This window comes from Artemia franciscana, chromosome 3 (assembly GCF_032884065.1).
Source record: "Artemia franciscana chromosome 3, ASM3288406v1, whole genome shotgun sequence".
Taxonomy (NCBI): domain Eukaryota; kingdom Metazoa; phylum Arthropoda; class Branchiopoda; order Anostraca; family Artemiidae; genus Artemia; species Artemia franciscana.
Genome location: NC_088865.1, coordinates 31,261,126 through 31,280,216, shown reverse-complemented (window position 1 = coordinate 31,280,216; position 19,091 = coordinate 31,261,126). Strand labels below are relative to the sequence as shown.

Sequence of the window (19,091 nt, the reverse complement as noted above, 5' to 3'; positions counted from 1 at the left end):
ATTGTCTGTATTGCTTCAATTAATTAAGTTTAAAAGGGGACAAAGTCAGCTTTCCTAAAGATCTTTGATTTCCATCAAGGGGAGCACCATTTCTTCAAACCAATTTCATCTAACTATTTATTCTTATATTTTGAGAAAAGCTACTGATACCTTGACAAGCTCTGACATAACCTCAAGAACGTCAGAACAGATATTTATACATCTCAGATATACTAGGACTTTTGTACTCAGACGGTCCGGATAGGGCGATAACCGACTAAAGAAAACACCAATTAAAAGGATGGAATCAGCAAAAATGTGGCCAAATTACAAATTTTATCCAAGATCTTAAGTAGTGTATTGTTCTTTCTTTCTTAATACAGAAGTGAAAAACAAGGAAAACAGGGTTATATTGTTTATTAAATATATCTTGAAACTACAAAATTAACACATAATCTAAAAAAGAAAAAAGTCCATAGGACAGACAAAAACTAGTCAATACAAGATAAAACACTAAATTCAACCGACACAGAATCAGTTCAGCTATTACCGTACATACACAGTAATATGTACTTATTCCTTCTCTTCAACTAAAAAATTCAATATTATAAATTCACATGAACTAGATGACACCACAAACACGGTATACGAATAGGACAAGTATTATTAAACCTTACAGCTCTTTCAATCAACTTGTAAACAACGAGGTATAAAAGGAGGTAAGCGCAGAGTTGCTAAATGCGAAAGAAAGAGAACAAATTAGAGAGGATAAATCACAGTTCTGCAAAGAATCTACATCCAATCGTCCCAAAATTAAGAATTCGTCCGCAACTAATGCAGTGCATTTGGCAACCAGGGCTTACCTGCAAATATACTTAAATATTTGTATGTTTACATTATGCAAACGTCGCGCGTCAATCCCAGTAAAACAATTCCTGGAATAAAGCAAAGCAATTGCAAATGAAGCTAATTTTTTGCTTATAAAATAAATTATCTACAAAATTGTTCAGTTTCTAGTCAAAACTATACAATTGACAGGTACGTACATCACCTGGACGACTTCGACCCGTGGTCACCCAAAAATATCTTCTTTTGTTCCCATTAATTTCGGTAAATTTTCCTCTTTATGTGCACTAGTCACTCGAAAACCTTCTGTATCATTAGGCTAGACTAAAAATTATATTTTCACCAAGGCCAATGCTCCATCATACCACCCTTTAGATGACCAATTAGCTTCAGCTGCAATAATTACTTAAACAGGAACAACACTTTATGGCTAGATGGGTAGGAACTACTACAAACCAGTTTAACCTAGATGGCAAAAAAAGTTAATAAAAGGTACACGATACTAGGAGACTCTTAGATCTTTGTAATACAAGACACAACTTTCTGATTATTGCATACAAACTTCATTTTAAAAAAACAAACACCAATGGTATTATAATGTATACTGGTATGTTTTTTTTTATTATTATTACAATCAGGATCAGCTTTTGGTGACGCAGGGATTACTTCTTTTTTCCAAAGCGACCCAGAGGCATTCCCAAGATCTTGCTTCGAAAAATTTGGTGCAAAGCGAAAAATTCGGTGCAACGAGCACTAAGAGTGGCCATCGTCTTCGTCATTTCTAGACTTTAATCTCACAAAAGGTCTAGTATATTTCTTCTAACCAAAAATACCTTAAGCAACTAGGGATCCAATTCAAGATACAATCTTTCCTTTTCTTAGCAACGAGAGAGACTTAACTTTAAAACAAACTAGAATACATTAAGACCCTCAGATTTAAAAGCTTTCTTAGAATACTTTACATACTGTTTAAATAAGGTAACTACATATATTAGTTCATAATAAATAAATAATACGATTCAATATAAGTTATTATGCAGATAATTAATATTTAACTAAGAAAAACAATAACAATTTTTTTACAAACAAAAAAAAATACTTTGGCTAAAGGAGCATTTGTTCTTTTAAAGTAAGAACATCCTGCTATATCACATTTAACCATGCTTGTGAGATTCCAAAACAGACGCAATTAAACTTTAATCAATCGAAATTCTATAAAATGATTAAATCAAAGCATTATGCATCCAAACTATTTCAAAATAAAACCAAAGCTAAAATAAGAAGCTAATTCTTATCACAGAGAAAAAAATAGACGTTCATAGACAAGTGTGGCGGGATTAATAACTATTGTCATAAGAAAATTTCGAAGCAAATTGTATGGCATCGTACAATTTGAAGCATTATCGGACAAGGAACCCTAAATAGACCAGACGAAGCAAACTGGAGCCAAATAAACCTGTTTTAGGCTTGTGGTACAGGCATCCATTGGGAAGACTCCCAATAGGAGAATAATCTCATTCAATTTGCATAATTGCTTCTCCTGAGATCACAAGTTTTAGACAGACTGATTTGTTTCCCTATCAACGTCCACACGGGGAAATTTACAATTAATACTTATATAAATAAAATAACTTGAAAAGAAAAAAGTTGGATAAATCCTTACAAGCGTAAATTATTATAAGAAAAGAATAAGAATCAAACCGCTTTATCACCGTACTTGGTTGAACCGACCTAGAGTACTAAAATATTCTAGAAAATAAAAAGCGATTTTGTTTTTAACTTTTCCTAATTAAAAAAAATGGCTACTTTTTTCAGTTTTTTGTTCATGGAACATTTTGAAACAATGATCATTTATTTCACTCTTTCAGAGCTATGTAAACTGAGTCCATGTTCAGGAAACTGTTCAAAAAAAATTCAAACATTAAGGATATTAAGACAATAGTAAAAATAAAGAAAAAAGAAACAGCTAGAAAACATATTTTTATTTCATATTGACAATGAAACTCTTTTCAATTATATTTACAAAATAAATTTCCCAGAATTTCGCAAAATCCTTCTTAAACCGAAAATCGGAGGAATCAGTCCGAAACAAGACTAAATAAGTACTGACATCCTTTTCAGGATCCCTCCAAAGATTGCTCCCTCTAATGGATCAAAAAGACCCCTACAAAGATTGCTCTGAAATAAGATGGTATTGTCGATATTATTAAGGCACAAATATAATCTTAGAAGAAAGCAATAAGCAGAAAGACTTGAAAGGGAAATAACTAAATGAAAGAGTTTCACTGGGACACGCTTGAAGGAGGCACAGTTTAAAATACTGAGACCAAAGGATCTTAACGATCGTATGTGCTAGCTTCCTTACATACGTGGATTTATAACATCAGAAACAAAACGAAATTGTCTAAAAATGTCGTAAACGAGATTCGACGAATAATACAAGTCCATCACATTTATATCACCCAACGACTACAGTATAGCAAGGGAAGCGTAGCGGTAGAAATACCGACCCAGATACTCCCCAAAAAAGGCTCTCCTATTGGAGCAGAGAACAAAACCACCTAAAATGTTAATTCCGCCCAATACAATAACATACTTTGAGCAGATATTTTAGTTTACCCGGAGACTCTTTTCAATCCACAGAATAAGTACTGCTATATACAAATGAAAATACATTTGAAAAAAGTAAAAAAAAATTAAAGTAAAGATTGAGCAAGCAATAAAAATAATACTGCCATCAAAAAGGTGCATATATGGATTTTCTTTATAAATGCTGACCATAAAGGATTCCAAGTTTAGGCAAAATAGGTAGTCTTGAAGAGAGCTCAATTTCTGGCCTAAGGATAGACATTTTGGACGGATTGAAAGACTCTGTTATGGCAAGAATATAGGCTTTTTAACAGTTAAGAAAGAAATAGGTATCATCTAGCAAAAATAGTAATAACATTAATTGATATTAATTTTGAAATATTAATTAAAAAGGTATACAGCACTGGATACTCCAAAAGTTGGCTTTATTCTGATAATAGCAGAAAAATTATGAAAGTCATGGGAAAATGAATTTGCTCAAATCCCAATTGAAATTTCGCGAACATTACTGTTGGCGATATTAATGATTGGCCCAAACCAATGTTTGATATGACAAACCAAACCAAGTATGATATGTGTGCATCTGTAAGAATGCAGGAAAATAGACAATACAGGTCAAATATGATACATCTAGAATACCTTAAATACCACTATGTCAATTATACTTCACAATTTACGCAATGGAAGAAACGAGATATATTGTCTCTATATCCTACATGTAGCTTATAGCAGAAAAATCTACATGAAATATCCCCTGCCTGAAAAGGCAAACAATTTCAGCTTAGGACTCTAAAACTCGATCATATTATTATTTTTTTTTTTTAATCGAGCTCAAATGCTGTTTATAGAGAGAAATATAATTTTTGGTATACAAAAAACTCGTAGCGGCAACTTTCTATTACAGCAATATGAGAGCACCGAAATAAGCTTTGCTTGTCTTGTTAAAAAAAAAAAATCAATTTCATATTATATTTATGCTGGCCTACCCGGGGGGGGGGGACAATATAATTGAATGATTGGAGATCTTGCACATGTATCCCCTGATTGTTAAAGAAAGCTAGCACATACAATAATACTTATCAAAATATACAACTAAGGTACTATATGGCGTCTTGCGACTAGAAATAACTATTTCTGCAGATACGTCAATCAATTCGCACAGCCCAGGGATGATCGACTCGTCCATACTGGATATCGTTGATTGTCTTTAAGAAACGAGTGTTGAGAGGAGATGCATGCTCCATAGTTGGTATAGATAAGCGTTTTCCTTCATAAGAAATACTTGAAACAGGGCATACAACACAAGCTGTGCCAGCACCAAAAATTTCAAGAAGCTGAAAAAGAAACACATTAATTTTGCCAAAACCTTATAATGAAACATCAGAAAAGTAAATGCAGATTCATAAATGAATTTGTCCATTTTGGTATAAATTTAATTAATAAAAAAGCAAACTCTTAAAATAATGAACAAATCAACCAATAGACGAAAATAAATAGATTATTTCTCTCCATAAGCTGATCAGGTTCCTCATCCTTTTTGGCCATAGCAACCAAGGAAACCAATTCACGAGAATGTAGAGGAAAAGATATTTTTTTTTAAATGCAAATAAAGACAACATCAAAATCTAGGGGGGGGGGGGGATTTTTTCGTTTTTTCCAAAAGATCCACCCCCTGTCCCTACCCCGATTGGTGCCATTGATAGCAGCCACGAGCTGATACTTCAACAATTCGAATGTAAAAAAAAACATACTAATCAAATTATTCTACAAACGAATAAATTAACTTTTCGTACCTTAATTGAGATTTTCTATCTAGCTGATACGAACCTCTATCTAAATTTTAAATGTTTCTAATTTCTTTTTTTTTAATCTATAGGGGCGGGGGGATGGCAATCCCCCTTTCAATTAGAGCAAGCGATAGCAACTATGGGCTGACAATAAAAAAGCTGACAATATGGGTTGAATATAAAAAAAAGTATAGTATAAATCCTCTTAAATCGAATAAATTGAATTTCCCGTACCCAAATCAGGATTTTGTATCTAGTTGATAAGAATGTCTATCAAACTTTTAATTGATACTAATTTACTATCTATTCAACTGAATTTATGGTTATGGGGAATCCGCGATCAAAGATTTACAGAATCTACCCCAATAAACTTGCAACTAATTTGCATTTCATCAAGCGTCTCTGCTACTTCAGACACTATTCTGAATTTCCTAAGAGAATTAAACTTCATCTATTTAAAAAAAAAAATCGCCTTTGTTTCTTTCAATAACTCCAAGTCACTTTCGGACTGTCCACTTTCCGAATTAATTAACACCACAACACAAACAGGATAGATTGCCGAGCACGATTTTGAATACATGCCATTAAATTAACTGATGATTAAAGAATTTAGTTTTGTGCGATTTTTTGCCTAAGTATTTGATCAAAATGAGAAAAATTGAAAGTTGGTTTCAGTACAGAGTAAGTCAAACGAGTCGACACAAAATTAGATCTATTTTTGTTGTCGGTTGAACATGAAAAGTTAAGAGACAGACAGACAGTTTTGCCATAAAATCTCAGTATCAGTCCTCGATTTCTAACACCAAAACGTCGGTCCAACGACCAACTCAATACTCAAATTCAATAAATCGTCAATCTTAAAATAACATGCACACCATAATTGGATTATGGAGGGTGGGGGGGGGAGGGAAAAGATCGAGTTTGTTTTTATTTCCTCATCATAACATATAAGACGACGAAAGAGAAAACAGCTTACAGATATTTTTTTTTATATATCTACAAGGAGAGGACACTCCTTCCCCTTTTGGTAAGCTCATATGAAAAAAGTGTTGTTCAAAGAGGAAAACGCCATTTTTTAAATGCTATTACAAAATCCATTTTTTTAAAATGCTGAGACAAACCAACGACTCGAACTTTTACAGAAGCTAACAAGAGCACTTGTGACGAGGTCGAGAGAGCCAAGAGCTCATTAGTATGAGCTTTAGCAAAATTCGAAGAATCAATAGATTGCTTTAAAAGGAAAATCAGATGCTTGATGCCGGTCGGGATTTAAAATAAGAACTCTGAGTCACGAGGTCCTTCTAAATATCAAAATTCATTAAGATCCGATCACCCACTCGTAAGTTAAAAATACCTCAATTTTCCTAATTTTTCATCTCTCTTCAGCCCTCCAGATGGTAGAATCGGGGAAAACGACTTTATCAAGTCAATTTGTGCAGCTCCCTGACACGCCTACCAATTTTCATCGTCCTAACACGTCCAGAAGCACCTAACTCGCCAAGGCACTTGACCCCACCCCCTGATTCCGCCAACGAGAGCGGATCCAGTCGGGTTATGTCAATTACGTACCTACGTCATTTATAAGCGTTTTCCAAGATTTCCGGTTTCCCCCTTCAACTCCCCCCAATTTCAACAGATCAGGTCGGGATTTAAAATAAGAGCTCTGAGACATGAGTTCCCCCTAAATATCAAATTTCATTAAGATCTGATCACCTGTTCGTAAGTTACAAATACCTTTGTAATTTTCCGAATTACTCCCCCCCCCCAACTCCACCAAAGAGAGCGGATCCGGTCATGTCAGTCATGTATCTTGGACTTGTGCTTATTCTTCCCACCAAGTTTCATCCTGATATCTCCTTTAAGCGTTTTCCAAGATTTTCGGTCCCCCCCCCCCCCAATGATACTGGATCTGGTTGGGATTTAGAATAAGAGATCTGAGTTACGAGGTCCTTCTAAATATGACATTTTATTAAGATCCAATCACTCCTTCGTAAGTTAAAAATGTCTCATTTTTTCTAATTTTTTAGAATTAGACCCTTCCCCCTCCCCCCAACTCACCCAAAGAGAGCGGATCCATCCCAGTTATGTCAATCACGTATCTAGGACTTGTGCTTATTTTTCCCACCAAGTTTCATCCCGATCCCTCCACTCTAAGCGTTTTCCAAGATTTTAGCCCCCCCCCCCCCAACTCCCCCTAATGTCACTAGATCCGGTCGGGATTTAAAATAAGAGCTCTGAGACACGATATACTGCCAAACATCAAAGTTCATTAAGATCTGATTACACGTTCGTAAGTTAAAAATACCTCATTCTTTCTAATTTTTCCGATTTAACCGTCCCCCAACTCCCCCCCCCCAATGGTCGAATCAGGGAAACGACAATTTTTAATTTAATATGGTCTCGTTCCTGATACGCCAGCCAAATTTCACCGCCCTAGCTTACCTGGAAGTGCCTAAAGTAGCGAAACCGGGACAGACAGACAGACAGACCGACCGACAGAATTTGCGATCGTTATACGTTACTTGGTAGATACCAAGTGCCATAAAAAATGACAAAATAACCTTAGCTTTGAAAGAATAGTAGATATACATATGCACATAGTTGACAATTTGTCGTGTATAGACGAATATAAAGAGACAGTAGGCAAAAGAGACTGAAGGGGAGAGTGGGGAGGGGGTTTCGGGTCTCAAGATACATTTTTTACAAAGCAGTTTTTCTACTATGTGACAAATTTATGATTACTGTTGCTGATCAACTTTGAAACTAATTTTTTGTTGTGGCACAAAATATTCTTTGTGACCAATTACGGAGCTGTCTGTCTTTATTGTCAAAGGATTTACTTCTTGAACTAATGTCCTTGCTTCCTTCTGCAATTCATGACCTTGAACCCGAGAAAGCAATAGCCTTTTAACGAAAAGAAGAGTTTCCAGGAACTGCAATCGATGATATTAGTAATTTAAATCTCAATGCAGAAAATATTGACCAGTCTACTATTTATTGATAGAGATACGCCATCCAGGATGGATTTAGTATACAATCCAATTTATTTATTACCAGAAAGTGCAAAGAAAAACGGTAGAATAACCAGCTAATGATGCAAAGTTTGTGGGAGACAAAACAATAAAAGAAAATTTATACTAAGCCAAACTATACCAAAAGATAAAAAAAAACATTGAAAATTTATCAAGAAAAAAAAAATCGACAGAAAGGAATGAAACATACACAGGACTGCATGAATATAGAAAATTGGAAGATTGTTCATTAAAAAAAATATTTCAATTCCTGTGTCTTTTTTGGGTAGCTAGAGATAGGACCACAACAAATACCGTTACCCTCCATTTTGTGCGACATATCTCCAATTTTGTCTCCAATGGGGTTAAAATCCAACTACCAAACATTAGGATATAGCTAATTATTCAGGAAATAGATAAGTATACTTCTGCTCTATTATGAAATCTTTCAGCCTCTAGCAGCAACAGACTGTCACTCCCTACCCTATTTTTAACAATTAGTTTGAACTGAACCATTTTGGCAAAAAACTTGTTTATATACAAGAAAAAAAAAACACTTAATGATCAGTCTAGTTGCACTTAAACATAAATTAAACATAACAGTAATAAAAAATTCCAATCACATTTTTCAGGAAAATAACTTTTTTTGTTACATGACAATATTTGTTGTTTGATGTTTCATTAGTCTATTGATTTCAAGACATTTACTCAATGCAAATTTACAAAGAATAAGCCTCATTCCAGAACAGAGAGTGGAGATTGACAGGTCGGCCACCTTGATATTTTATCAAAGAATTATGAAAAGATCCACGACAGTGAAATAAACAGGACATTAATTTATTTTTCATGAAGGTTCAATTACAAAAACAAGTTTTTCATTACATATTACCAATTTTAGTCAGTATGCTTTCACTTTCAAAGCTATTGCCTGAGGTGAATCCACGGGGAAATTTCCCTTTATATAAAAGAATTAAAACTAGAGAGTAATTAAGATTTTTTTTATCGTAGAGAAGTAAAAAGCTACATTTTGACCTAAAACGAAGAAAATCACCGTCAATAGGAGGATAGCAGGAACCCACTACAATCATGCTCTGAACAGCAGATTTAAAAAATACATTTAATGAAATATCACATTTTCCGCCGTATATTTTCTTCATTTAGAGTACTAAAGAAGTTAATCTTCTTAAATAAGGGTATTTGGAGTGATACATTATTTTAAGAAAATCATAGGAAAAGTTAGAAAAGAGTCATAACAATAATATTCATAATTAGCCCCCCCCCCCCCCTAAGGATCGATGTCTCCTCACAGTTAAGATTTAGGTATTTAAACAAAAACAATATCTTTAGAATACAATTTGATAAGCTCCACCGATGTACTTGAGCATAATAGAATAGAAAAGATTTGCGCTAAAAGCCATACACCATGGCAAAAAATATAAAACAAAAGAACAAATACTCAGAAATTAAAAAATTCCTAGCCTAATCCTACAAAAACCTAGCTCTATGATCCATTGCGAGACAATGGAATCGGGCCAAACTTCTGAACCAATAAGACACTGGTCCACACTGGCGCACACACTCTTACCAACCAATCAAAATTCCCCCTACCAAACACTCCAAATCTACAATCACTCAGATCCTCACATTCACACATCAAGTGGTATACACTCTCATTCTGACCCCCAAACAAAGAAAAAAATACGAAGTAGCCTTTGACCTTTCCCTCCCGATAAGCTTTCTTTTTCGGCCCAGTGGCGAACTATCAGCCCTCATTTCAATTAATAGCTTTATTTCCTTTTTATTCAATCCCACTTTAAAAATAAAACTTCCCCCAAAATCTCATTCGACCGACAATAAAGACCCAGTGAATTTGAAAGTGAGCGCTGGCCTGCCATGGCTGTATTTCCTGGTCCTGTAAATCCTTTCAACCAATCTACTTACTTTGTCATCATACCATCGAGCCCTAAACCTTACCCCTACATATGACTTGATCCACACATACCTCCAAACCTCAGATCCATAGTGCATAACACCAAAAATTTTAGCCCTGAAAATCTCTTTAACTACTTGGATCTTTTTAATATCCTTAAGCTGACTTCTTAATACCATATTGCAACATACCTACCTTTTTCAATCCTACTTTCTATATGGATACTAAATAAATTACCTCCACTAACCAAATCCTTCTACCCTTCAAGCAAAATTTAAAATCCTCGTCAAGTCAATCACATTTACGGAATACTAACACAATAGTTTTATCCACATTAAGTTCTAACTTTTTCCTATCAGAATAATCTTCTAAAATATCAAATAATTTCTGAATGTTCTTTAGTGAGCCTCCAACCAAAACAATATCGTCTGCGAACAACATCATGCAAATAGATATAATACCAAACTTCCCATCGGCGTCTCCTTATTTTCCATAAACACCACTACAGAATTTATAAACAGGGCGAATAATTTCGGAGACAATGTGCAACTCTCTCTAGCAAACTTTTTATTAATAGAAACCTACAAACCTTACCAAAAGCCCCTTTAATATCTATAAAAGGAGTGTGTAACCTATCTTTTCTAGCACAAGTACATTTATTAACTAAAGCTTGCAAACTAGACATATGGTCTGTACTTTATAAACTTCTTTAAAACCCGCCCAAACCTTATCCAAATTATCCTTATTTTCTATCCACCTTCTGTACTTGAGCACATTGTCTGTGAGCCTACAAAATTAACTCTACGTACTTTTAACAAATGGTAGTATAACAATCAGTAATTTCTATACTTTTCCCCCATTATGGAGTTAAAAGATTAGGCAAGTGAACAGCTCAAATAGTGCATCATGCAATACCCACAAGTTTTAAGTTAATTACTCTTTCTATACTAAAACAAGCAATCCAAATCCAAGAAAAACAAAGAGAAAACAACATACTCTATCTTCATCTAGCGCTTCTTTGACCTCGGCCATTGTAATGTCACGCTCAGATACTTTAAATTCATTCCATTCTCGTGCCAGTTCCAAAAGAGATCTTCTAGTCACGCCAGGAAGAATTAGACCGTTCAATGGAGGGGTCACAAGCTCTTTCTCTAAAAGAGAATGTAACATTCAATAATGTACTACTGTGTTAATTTAGTTTGAAGCAATCATAAGGTAAAACATTCCACTAAGACGTAATACGAATTGATTTTACAATACAACATAAAATAGGGTGTTTCATATCAAGAATAAAAGAAGTCTCAGCAGGGTTGTCAATCACCAACCAGGCGAGTATACACACGAGGTGGGACGGGAAGAGGTTGTGCCTGTACTCCTGCCAAGAAAAGCGTCAGGATTTGTTCAGTTTTATGATAAATTTACGAAAAAGTTCAGACAATTAGTATAGTGTACGTTTCCCCCCCCCCCCAAAAAAAAAATGTTCTGCTTGTGCGCTTACACATATCCAAACTTTTAAATGCATAAGGAATTTATAAATATACCGTCAAAAGTAAAAAATAAAAACGATTGGAGATGTATTATAGTGTAACCAGATATATCTTCTTTTATATAATTGTAATCGGTAAGTCTCCGTAACATAAAACCAATCACTCTTCTGAAAACAACGACGTGATCTTATTATTTAAATCGTGTAAACCTTGGAAAAGTTTTGGACTCTGACAATTGGTTTCCGATAATCAAAGGCGTAAAAAAGTTTTTACGCCCGAAGGCAAGTGAGTATTACACGCAGTTTAAAGAGATTATATGCACTCAGTAAATTTCATCAAAAGGTGAAGAATTTCTTATGAAGTTTGGTAAAATTACCCTGTTCTGTGTCAAGTCTGGAAATTGAGCTAAAACTTCTAATAATTTTGTTTTCTTTTTTTGGTGTTCGTACTAAAAGAAATTTTTGCAAGGGGTAGGGGGTCACAATATTTTCCTTAGTCCTTACAAAAGAGCAGTACTACTTTTGTTTGTTTCTTACGATTTTTGTCCGACAGGATCCTTGGCTAGATAAAATGATGATTCAATATGCGAACTCTCTTTCGTGTAGGTTTAAATTCCAGGTCATTTATTTATTAAATAATAAAACAAGTTTTTTCAACTGAAAGTAAGGAGCGACATTGAAACTTAAAATGAACAGAATTTATTCTTTATATCAAAGGGGCTGTCCCCTCCTCAACGCCCCGATCTTTACGCTTAATTTTGACTCTTTGTCACAGTTCTACTTTTTAAACAATAAAAATTTGGCAAAAAGAGCGGGACATTGAGGAGGGGAGAGTTCATTACCACGAACTGTTGATCGATCAATTGTGGTGAACAAATTGCGCGTTTGATTCGTCATTTCAACGATTAATTTTACTTCTTGGCGATTACAATATATATTTTTGTCTTTATCTTGAAATAATAGCATGACTTTCACGAAGTCTTTATATTGACTTGGCAAGTAACTATACATCTTTCTGCGACTGTATAAACATCAATAAACAGATAGAAAATTAGCCTTCATTCGATATATCAATTCACAGCCGAGCTAAATTAGGTAGTTCTTAGTTGTTGTTTTTTTTTTTAAGTGAAAACAGAAAATCTTTCCCCCGTGTGTAAATTATGTTTTTTTTTTTTTTTTTTTAGCAAGCTTTAAGAACAGCCTAGTAAAAGCTGGCTTCTCAGCTTTCCAATATCCTGTCAATATAATTAAGACTTTACTGCTATTCACAAAAAGAGTAAAAAAAAACTTATCTTAACGGCCTTTATTTTTAAATATTAAAATAATACAGGTGATGAAAAACGAAAAAGAAGCCATTCCCTTTTTCTCACAAAATAAATAATTTACGACTGACAAGAGAAAGGGGGAAAATCAACTGAGCAATCACTGATTGTGATTTATGTTAAAGATGCAAGATTAAGGAAAACACTGGATTGAACTTTAGAAACATTACAGAGAAATGAAAAACTTCACGGGGAGTCTTGAAAAAAGCTAAAAAAAAATCTTTTTATGACAGAAATGAAACCACTCAAAAAGATCAACAGTCGAGGCTCTGAAGAATTCACTGTAGAAAGTGAATAGATATAATGTTCATTGAACATTAGGGGATCCTTGGAAAGTGAGAAAGCTCGAACTAAATTATATCAACATTCCACCAAGACAGTTAAAAGAAAAACTTAACTTTTGATTAAAACTTTTTAAACGGAGGGTGTACTCCCAATCTTAGAAAAAAAAACAACGGCTAAGAATCCAGCACTATAAAAGACATTTCGTTATAAGAGTTGGCACAGTCTATGCATTAAAGCTCGGGGAACAAAGATCTTTAAATACCAGAGAAAATTTTTCTTGACCAGAAAAATTATAGTTTTAAGCCATTTAAGACAATTTGGCCTAGAACAAGAACATAAGAAATCCACTCCTTTGCATTGTCAACCCGAAACTTTGGCCTTGACATTCATTAAATAAGGCATAAAAAATGAATTGTTTCTTAAAAAGAATCACAGATGCTTATTTTTTACTCTTTTAATATTCGGCCTCAAATTTCACAACTTGCATTTTTCATCTCCAAATTACTATATAAGCGTTGAAGCCTGAACATTGGTAAATTCTGAGATTTACCAGAACAAGGTCGCAAAATCCGATAAGATTGGTAAGCTCTTTAACATCTTCTTTTACTAAATAGAATCAGTGAAAGTTTGTTGTCTAATGCTAAACCGGTGAACTTGTATCGGACATAAAAATAAATTAAAAAGAAAGAACGACTTTGTCCACACAGCTTCCTTTACTTGCATGCTCAGCAATTACTCTGAGGATATAACTGAGCAATTGCGACTCATCTTCAATGCGCAACAGATACTGTGAAAAGTTAAATTTTTTTTTGGAAGTTTGATAACTCCTGTATGTTTTAGATAAACTGATTGGATAAAAGCATGTATTGAAAGCCTTTACTAGTAATTTTTTGCCTTTACCATCTTACTATGGCAAATGATAACATTTACCAGTAAATTCACTATCCTTTCCGACTTTTATGATACTATATGAATCACTTAGGACAGAGAAAAAAAAATTCGCTTTCTCGTTTATTTATCTAATAAAAAATTACAGCTGACAAGAAAAGAAGAAAACGGAAAGATAGAAGGGACTGCTCCTAATTCATGTTACAAAACGTATTAAAAATTCAATATTAAAGAAGGCACTGGATTCTTGCTTAACCACGTACTAGAGAGATGGAAAAACATCCTAGCCAACCGCAAGAAACGCCAAAGTTGATTTTTGTAATAACAGAAATAGATAGATTTAATGGAACGGAAGCGGTTAAGCTGAAAAAGATGAAAATCATACGCTCTAACAAGCTGATTAATAGCTAGGGAAAAAGCAAACTATATATTGAAAAATAAATGGAGTTAGAAAAAAAGCACTATTCATTTTTCAAAAGATAAAAAGGAAAGATATCTATTAGATATCTATAATTTTTCTAAAACTCATTTGTCTAGCGTAAACGACTATGGACAGAGGTAAACAGTCTGCACAAATTTTCAACCCTTGGGAGGAGAGGGGAGTGGACAGGGCGTTAAATAAAGTAAATCAAATACATATTGTACCAATACGTTCTATTTGCCAAGGGGAGAAATATATCTCGAAATATCACCTTCCCCCCTTTTTATGTACTGGTATGATTACGGAAATAGCAATGTGAAAAGCTTTTGCTAGTGTTAAAGTAAGATTAATTGTAGGTTTGAGTAAGCAAGTGTTGGTTTGATTCATTGAAGAGCATGCGTGGATGGGGTTAATTCAAGCAGCACTGATGTTTTTGTTTTATTTTTGGCGGCTGTGTCTAACGATGTGTTTGGTAGGAGCAAGTAAGGAAGAGTAGAGAAGTAAGATTTTTTTGGTCCCAATCACATAGATATACGTCTGGACATAAAAAATTATGTGGTAGTGATTTCTGTGGAATGATTTTCTTCTTATTTTTGCCTGACTCCTAAAAAAAAAAAAAAAAAAAAAAAAAAAAAAAAAAAAAAAAAAAAAAAAAAAAAAAAAAAAAAAAAAAAAAAAAAAAAAAAAATTACAACATATTATTTAAAACAGACCTAGTAAAGAAACCAGCACAAGAATATTGTGTCAATCGTGCCCAAAAGTACAAAACTCTAGTTCAGAACAGGAACTACATTACAATTACTAACCACTACTACTGCTAAGAACCGCAGTGCTAAGCTGCCTGAGGCCGATACATTCATGAATATCCCATATTAACTCTACTCAAAGGAAATTTTTTTAATCATTTCTAATAATAAAACATTTCTTATCAGCATTTGTAGAGTCTTATCTTTCCAGCCTAAATCGGGGGGAGTCTGCTCTTTCTTTTCTTCTTATGGATGGACCAGGCTATCTATGCCACGTGTTCATGACAGAGACACTGATTAGAATCAAACCAGACCATTAGTAAAGAGTGGTGTTGCCTTCTAGTCACTAAGTTTTGGCAATTTTCTTAGCTAGTAAACAGAAAATTAAAAATAAAGACCATTAAAATGTGCTTCATTTCAGAAATAAAACTGACAAAGCTCTAAGGAGATGTCTTTCCTTCTCACAATCCCAAACTTCTTAGATGTTAAGGCCATATTAAAGTATAAAATTGTATTAAAATGTAAAATAAATGTTTAGAACACAATTAAATGTTACATGTTTACATGCTAAGATGTTTAGAACATGTTCAAAGATCTTCATATTATAAACGTTTATTGGGAGAGCTTGAGGGAAAAAGAACAAATGCAGCATTTTTTAAAAGTCATTAGGGTCTAAACAAGCTCCGATAAAATTTAGAAACAAAGAAATCCTAGACGCATATTCTTCCTAGCTGACGGCAGCAATCCCTTGGTCATAAAAAAAGTCATTACAAGAGCACATAAAAGCACGGAAAGTGGATTAGACAAGAAGGCCAGTTTCAAACATTTACCTCCATTTTTATTTTTGAGGAAGACGAATATGTTCATTGTTCCAGCTTCGGTCAGCTGATGATCATCACCATAAAGCCAGAGGACTTGCTGATGTCCTGATTGTTCAGCAACTTTCTGGATACGAATTGTTGGGGCGTAGTTGGATCCCATTTTCATAGCACCACATCCTCCTGGCCATGCCCTAACATAACTTGGATCAGCCAATAGGGATACAGGTTTCTGACCCGATGCAAAGTAAGGACCAACTGGACAAAGGACAACGAATAGCAAAGCCGAGCTGGGCGAAACAACCCCGAGAGCAGGCTAAAAAGAAAAAAAATACACCCTTGAAATTTGTACCAATAAAAAATTGAGTTTGTTTCTGAAAATTTGATCTCTCACTTATATTTCTGTTCACTTGAATGTAACAAATGATAGAATCAAACTACTAAATAGAGCTGTAGAAAACAAGACGAATTAAAAAAGAACATATTACTTCTAGCCAATCTTCAAATTGGGTTCACATTAGGAATTTCTTGTACAATTGCTATTACTAACTCATTTCATTCAATTCTGAAAAACAATCTGGGTCACTAAAAGAAGATGATCCACTTCAGCAACCAAAAGAGAACAATAGTATAATTCCCAATTAGGGAGTCAATAATGGAATTCAGGTAAACTAAATGAGATTGTGCTTAGTTGATAAGTTTCTTTTAGAAGTAAACAACTTTTATTTTTTATCTAGTAAATACACAACTTAAAAAACAGAAGTTCCTGAAAATTTGAGACGGCATTCATCACAGCAAAAAATATGGTCCAAAACCGAGTTCATAGATTTCGTTTTTTTTTTAACTTTCAATTTACTGTATAAATATCTATTTTGACTTCCGTTGGTCGCGTTCGACAGCTCCAGTTTAACCGAGGAAAAATATCAGAGAAAAACGGTACGCCATTCCTCCCGAGATAGCATTACACTTTTTAAAAATTTTTACTACCTTGCAATTATATCACGCGTTGAAATATCCAACCTTGTCACTTTCTGTTTGTACTTAATTGGATGGTGATAAAAGTGTTTCCTAGGTAAGTAGAAGGGGAGGGACCTTCTTTCCTTTACAATGCCGGATTCCCTAGATTTCTACAGATATTTTTTCACTCCCCCCTCAAAGAAGAACTTTCGTGGCTGCACCATTGTCAGGGAAATACCATGAAGTTAGATATCCATAGTATGTTATCAAAAATTGTAAGCTAGCAAGTCTAGAATCTAAGCGTACAAAAATACACTTTAAAGTTAGACCTAAAGATCTAGGGTAATATTTATAATAATTGGACTGATCGTTGCTCGGGACCAGCGAATTGTCACGAACCAGTTCATTGTACAACAGCATTAAAAAATAATAATAATAAACATCAATGGCTGCTGACAGGTTTATCAACTGTAATTTTTTGAAGAAAAAAAAAATAAAGGGAGAAAGAATGCAGTGAATTTGTTAGACTGGCGAACATGAGCTTAAAACATTCAATAATAAGAACGAAGAAAATCAAATTAATGTTGATTAATCAATTTAGCTTGCTCACGAACAAGTTCTTTTTGAGTTTCATATCTTTTCTATTCCGCACTTTCGGAATTTAGCGTTCCCCATGTGAAGAGTGTACGAGAATTTGTATCAATATTTTGTTGACCGACAGGTTGGTCAAATACGAAATTTCGAGCTGATTTTGTTTGAAAAAGGGGTAGGAACAGCAAGACTCGGCTAGTCGAAGCAAAAGATTGACAATAAATGGAAATTACTCTTTAGAGAAGTAATTTCTTAAAAAAAAACGAATGACTGCTACTCCTGCTGTCAATACACTGGAATACCAGGCCACCTGAGACCAACACAGCTAGGCATGCTCCTCCTCCACTCAAGTCGAGAAAAAACTAAATGTTAAAAAAAAAAAATCTACCTCACCCTTCCGAAGCGCCTATATTACAGTCATATTTGTCCGCTGTCATAACCATGGCTTATCTTAATCTTACTTGGCAGATTTATCTTCCTATTCTTCCAAACTTTTTTTTAACCACGAAAAAAAAAACCGGGGCATTGGTTTTTCTACTTTTTACATCTTCACTACATTTACCACCTTTACTAATAATACTACCCTGGTAAGTGAAGCTGTCCGCTATTTCTAAACTATTCTCTGGATAAGCATAAATGGCTGTCAATTATTACAATAGAGGGGTACTAATTGAAATATCAATTTGGATAGGATTCGAAAAACATAATCCACTAATTTCTGAGAAGTACACAAGACAAAGTTAAGATTTATCTCCCAAAATTCCAATTAAGGTAAACTATTTGAACGTAGTCGCAATTGTGTTCTTTTCTGGTTAAAAAAGTGAAAATGGGGTTTATGGCGATTCCTAGCTTTTCTGATCAGCTTAATAAATTTGACTTTGTAATTAAAACTTTATGATGTCGCACCCAGTAGAACACTTCATTACAACAACGAGCTCATTAGAGCAGACGACTGAATGGAATCCAATTAAGGAGAACTCATATCCTTCTTGCTAGACCATCCATCATTAGCAAGCTCATTCAAAATTTGCACCAGAAATAATTTTCTTAGATCAAAACCAACAATACTTTCTATTCAAAAGCATCTATTCTGGTAGCCTGAGCTGGAAAATCTCAGATGCTTCATTGTTCATGTTAAAAAGTATGATTAATTGCGTCAGGAAACAGCTGAACCTGAACAAAGCCAGTGCTACCTTGGAAATCAATACCACTTCATCCAGACGAACAGGTGGAAAGGAGAAGGAAAGTTAAATCTTTAATTGGGAAAGATGTTAATGAATAAAGCCGCTCTAAGAACTTCCATTGATTTATCAATCTTTATTCACAAATGCTTAATTGAATTGTAGCGACAACGAATGGGAAAAAAGCGTCACACGAAAAGTGCCAAAGCATTCGAGCCTTGCTGTTCCTAAGTCATTAAAAAAAAATAAGAAAG

The 19,091-nt window shown here is 34.2% G+C and overlaps 1 protein-coding gene across 1 annotated transcript in view; it reads right to left on the bottom strand.

The window, feature by feature from the left end:
* Positions 1–381: 381 nt before the first annotated feature.
* The window catches only part of LOC136025152 (branched-chain-amino-acid aminotransferase, cytosolic-like), a 48,150-nt gene continuing 29,440 nt past the window's right edge, over positions 382–19,091 (bottom strand). Inside the window, exons 5-7 of the mRNA XM_065700908.1 lie at positions 16,121–16,424; positions 11,139–11,293; positions 382–4,748 (exon numbers count right to left, since the gene is read on the bottom strand). Of these exons, the coding sequence (XP_065556980.1) occupies positions 4,560–4,748; positions 11,139–11,293; positions 16,121–16,424 (648 nt within the window). The 3' untranslated portion in view covers positions 382–4,559. The remainder of the gene's footprint in view (positions 4,749–11,138; positions 11,294–16,120; positions 16,425–19,091) is intronic.